The following is a 5,000-nucleotide window of genomic DNA, read 5'->3' on the forward strand; positions in this document are numbered from 1 at the left end:
AGGAGAGGTGAGGAGAGGCGAGGCAGATGGAGGGTAAAGGGTGGAGAGGGTGGAGGATGTTGATGGTGGTGTCCACACCTCGTATGACTGGGCTCGTGTGGAAAGAACCTGCTGATAGCGCTAGTGTCTCTGTAGTGTGGCACTGGGTTTCCTTGAACTGTACAAACAAACACACACACACCCTTAGTGACTGGGGATACCGCTTACAAAGTCTACAATATGCTGTATCAATATTAAAATGCCACTCCTCTATTCTATTCAATTCTATTCTATTCTAGGGTTACATTTAGGGTAATGTTCTATTCTGTTCAGATATAAAATGATATTAGTAGCCATGGGTTGCTTTCAGCTGCAATAAACTTGAATCTCTTACTGTTTGAACCATCACTACCCATATTGTGTCTTAGCATAGATACAACATCTGCAACACATGTGACGTGATAGTTAAAAGTAGCTAAAGGTTTGCTGGTTTACTGGTGTGTGATAGTGCTGCTTCAGGGACTTGAACATAATTCAGTCTCAGATATGCCTGCTTAACATGGTGCCTGTGTGGAAGTCCTGGATGGGATTTAAATTGGGATAAGATCTAAAAATAGACAGAGTGAGAGACAGAGAAAGACGGAGAGAGAGAGAGAGAGTGTGTGTGTGTGTGTGAGACAGAGAGTGTGTGTGTGTGAGAGAGAGAGTGTGTGTTTGTGTGTGTGAGAGAGAGAGAGAGAGAGAGAGAGAGAGAGAGAGAGGAGGGGGTGTTGCTGTGGCTGTGGTGTTAAAAATTCTGCACATTCTTTCCTAGCTGGAATGTTACTGTAAATTATTCATCCTATCAAGTATGCGTTCCTCAGGAATGGTTTCTCTAGTTTCTCTCTCCCCCTCCCTCCCTCCCTGTGAGGGGTGCTGTGGAGAGGAGTGTGGCGAATTCTCATCAGCACAGAGACCTCGCCATGGAGCCTCAGCGTCTCCGTCCTCTGTCTGAGACAGACCCTGTCTCCGTCTCCCTCTGACTGGCGGTCTCTCCCTGTCTGACCTCGCCTATGCCCCACTCTTGCTCACTTTCACTCGCTCTCGTTCCCTTTCCCTCAATGCCTCTCCCTCCTTCCCTCTCTCTCTCTCTCTCTATCCCTCTCTCTATCTCTCTCTTTTATACCTCTTTCCCTCTCCCTCTCCCCTCCTCTCACCTCCCTCCCTCCCCCCTCTCTCTCTCTTGAGCTGGCTCTCTCCCTGTCTGACCCTGTCTTTTCTCTCTCTGAGTCTGACTGCTTATTCCTCCCCATGTGCTTACTCTGTTTCTATATCTTCTTTCATGTGTAAATGTATTTATTCCTCCCACCCCGCTCTCTCTCTCTCTCAGTCTCTCTCTCTCTCTCAGTCTCTCTCTCTCTCTCTCTCTCTCCCAGTCTCTCTCAGTCTCTCTCTCTCTAAGTCTATCTCTCTCTCTCAGTCTCTCTCTCTCTCATTCTCTCTCTCTCTTAGTCTCTCTCTCTCTCTCTCCCAGTCTCTCTCAGTCTCTCTCTCTCTCTAAGTCTATCTCACTCTCTCTCAGTCTCTCTCTCGTTGGCTGTCTTCTTCCCTGTCTCTCATCCCTTTTCTCACTCCCTCTCTTTCTCAATTTGTCATCCCTCCCGTGTCCAACGGTGTCTTGTTATTAGATTGACATTATACCGTCTGAATCACAGTGTGATGTAGACTAATGGCCTGGTGGTTAATGTGTAATCAGTCTTACTCTACACTCATAATGACCTGACAGAGCACCATAGCTACTGACCCAGATCAAGCTTCCTCTGGGCATTGGGGTGCTCGTGAACGTTGGTACAACCTCAATGCAACATTTATGTGATGTTTTACATGTAACATCACACCTTATGCAAACCATAAGCTCTGACACAGATGTTTGTCATGCTGCAGTCCTCTGGGTTGGCTAACCCTAGCCCCACAGAGGCACACAGCACTTATTTCTCATCTTCCGATGTATTGTTATGTTAATTCCGTTGTACTGCCCAATTTTATTAACTTTGTGCGTGGTGTGTTTTCAAACCTCTCCTTGCTCTGAATCTCAATGAAGGGCTTTGGATTTAAAGAACTTTGGTCCTAATCCATGGGGAGGGTTGCTCCAGAGGTCTCCCGTAGTGTGTGTGTGTGTGTGTGTGTGTGTGTGTGTGTGTGTGTGTGTGTGTGTGTGTGTGTGTGTGTGTGCGCGTGTATGTGTGTGTTTGTGAGAGAGAGAGCGAGAGAGAGCGAGACTGAGAGAAAGAACAAGTTGAAGTTGTGAGTTTAGGCCTTGAGGGCGGTGACCCTATGGGTAATGGAAACGATCTGCTCACTGATCCCACTTCTGGCACTAGCATACATGCAGCTGTGTGCTGGTACGTGTACACTACTCAAAGAGCCAATAGAAAAAGCCCCCAAAAAATCGGCCATGGCCATTTAAAGATAGAGCCTTGAGATCCCTGGAGACCAATTGGGAGATGTGTGAGAGCAGTTAAGATGCGCTGAAGAACAAAGACACTTTCATCATCTCTAAACTGTTGGGAAACAGCAGGAAATTAATTTGATGAAGAATGTCTGCCATATTTGATACATCAGAGGGTATATAGTGCAGCTTTGTGTGTTTCTTTTAGCTTCCATCCATGCTTAGTACCTCTTTTCGCTACTGGTTGTTCTAATCTGTCTTCCTTTCTGCATTTCATCCCTGCTCATACTTGGTATCTTCCTCTATCGGTCAACCCTCTTGTGTCTAGTGGTGTCTTTAACTTCTCATTATGCCATCGTTCTAGTTTAATGGGCATTGGAGCAAATGAATTTGATCACTGCTGACCATGCTAACTCAACCCGGAGTCTTCACAACGGTCTGCAATATTTGATACATCAGAGGGGCTAAATTATAGCTTTGTGTGTTTCTTTTAGCTGCCTCCGGGCGAAGTATTTCTTTTTGCTACTGGTTGATCTAATTTTGGTCTCTCTCTGCTCTTTTCCAGCTGCCTGGATCACTGAAGAGGAAGCTGACTGGGCCCGAGGGCCATCTGGGTTCGGTGAACGGGCTCTCCGATGGCCCCATGACCCAGGGCAACACTAAGCGGCTCTGTCTGGAGGATGTCACCCTATCCATGGGTACCATCTACCCCCAATCACCCTTCTCCTCCGGGCATGGGGTGGGCGGCCAGGGAGGCATCAACAACATCAACAGCAGCAACAACAATGGGCTGGAGTCCCCTTACATGCACCCAAAGGCCAGCCCAGGGAGCAACGCAGCCTCCTCGGTGGAGCAGGAGCTTCAGGACATCCTGGAGGAACTGACCAAGAACCCTGACCCTTCCCTCCCCGAGCTCGACATAGAAAAGATACTAGGAAGCAAAGAGGATGAGGGGACTTCCAACAGTACTGCTGGAGCTTTTATGCACCCTGACGGGAGCGGCACTCCCAAGCGCTCCCCACAGAGGCCATCGCACCTGGAGGCCCACCTCACCCGCTCCCCAGGCTTCCCCCAAGCTGGTTCTCCTCAAGTGGGCCTCAGTCCAGCTGGAGCCCCATACCCCCTCTCCCACCCTTCCAAACCTGTGCCCTCACCCCTCTCAGCCTCTCCCTTATCGTCCTCATCCTCTCAGACCCAGAACCAGGCTCGTTCACCCATGCTCTCCGCCGCCCTCTCCAGCCGAGCCGGGTCCAGCTGGCATGAACTTTCCCGGGCACAGCAGCTCCAGCAGCTGGCCTCCAACAGCAACAAGCACCACTCCTCCGGTAACCAGGGCCCAGCCCCACCGCCACCTCCTTCCCAGCCAGGCATACCATCCCTGGGACAGCCATCCTCCTCCAGCTCCTCCTGGGCCGGACCCTCTCCTCCTTACCGGCCCGGGGAAAAGCTCCCAAATTCTTCTCCTCACCAGCAACCCTTCAGCCCGGCTGGGAGCAGCATCCAGAGCCCCCAGAGTTCACACATCTCCAGCCTAGCTCCAGCTCCAGCCCAGGGCCCCTCTCCGCCATACCGGCCTGAGAAGCTCGCCAGCCCTGCCTTGGCTCAGCCCCCATTTAGTCCTCAGAACACCCTCTTGCCCTCCGGAAGTGTACCAGCCACTGGGGGCGCCATTCAGGGTTCTCAGGCCAGCTACCTGCCCAGCGTAGGTCCAGGAAGCACAGGAAGCACCAGACCGTCGCCCCCCTACAGGCAGGACACCAAACACGGGAGTCCCAGCATCGTGCCCCATCAGAACGGGTCGGGCAGCGCCAACATGACCAACAGTCAGCTCTTCAAGGCCATCACCTCCAGCCAGCCGGCACCCAGCAGCCTCAAGCTCCTCATGCAGCAGGGCCAGGCCTCCGCACAGATGCAGGGCCAGCCAGCAGCGCAGTCGTCCCAGCCAATGGTCGCGGGGCCCCTGGGCAAAGCCGGGGGCCAGGACTCGTTCTCCTTCAACAACACCAAGCCGTTGCGCCACTTCGACCCTGACCCAGGGACCCAGCAGAAGATGAACACCGGTCTCCCACCGGCTGGCCACGGGCCAATGGGACCTTCCTACCGTGGGCCCAGCATGCAGCCCACGCCCCCAACATCCGCTGCCAGCCACGCCCACTTACTTCAGCAGCGAATGCAGAGGGTGTTGCACAGGGGTGGGGCCACAGGGGGACCAGGAGGAATGGTTCCTATCTGCAGAGAGGTGAGTTACACCTTAAATCACCCGTTAAATCACCCGCAAATCACCTCTCCCTATGTTCTCTAGCCTACCTCAGCGCTTGCTTGCTTCGCCGACCTGACTCATTCTGGAGGTATTTAGCCACAAGAGCCTTGTGTCAGACAGTACAGGATTTTAATGGTGGAAATCTCTGCCAGCTAATGTGTGACATTGTATGCGCTCCAGGTTAAAAACAAAAAACAAAGGGGCTTTCTTTCACATCTCATGTTGCACGCTGGAGCCTCAGAGAGTGCCTTGAGATAGCACTGGCTTTTCCCTAAGCCTTTGTGCAGTCATTTGTCCAAAAACTGTATCCCCAGTCAACAATATTGCAAACCA

General features: G+C 51.9%; 1 protein-coding gene across 1 annotated transcript in view; it reads left to right on the forward strand.

The window, feature by feature from the left end:
- The window catches only part of LOC308365945 (uncharacterized protein), a gene marked incomplete at both ends in the record, with an annotated part of 92,661 nt that overhangs the window by 55,391 nt on the left and 32,270 nt on the right, over window positions 1–5,000 (forward strand). The window contains one exon of the mRNA XM_080839582.1: window positions 2,973–4,646. Within this exon, the coding sequence (XP_080695708.1) occupies window positions 2,973–4,646 (1,674 nt within the window). The remainder of the gene's footprint in view (window positions 1–2,972; window positions 4,647–5,000) is intronic.

The sequence above is a fragment of the Sprattus sprattus genome, assembly GCF_963457725.1.
Source record: "Sprattus sprattus genome assembly, chromosome: 5".
Taxonomy (NCBI): Eukaryota; Metazoa; Chordata; class Actinopteri; order Clupeiformes; family Clupeidae; genus Sprattus; species Sprattus sprattus.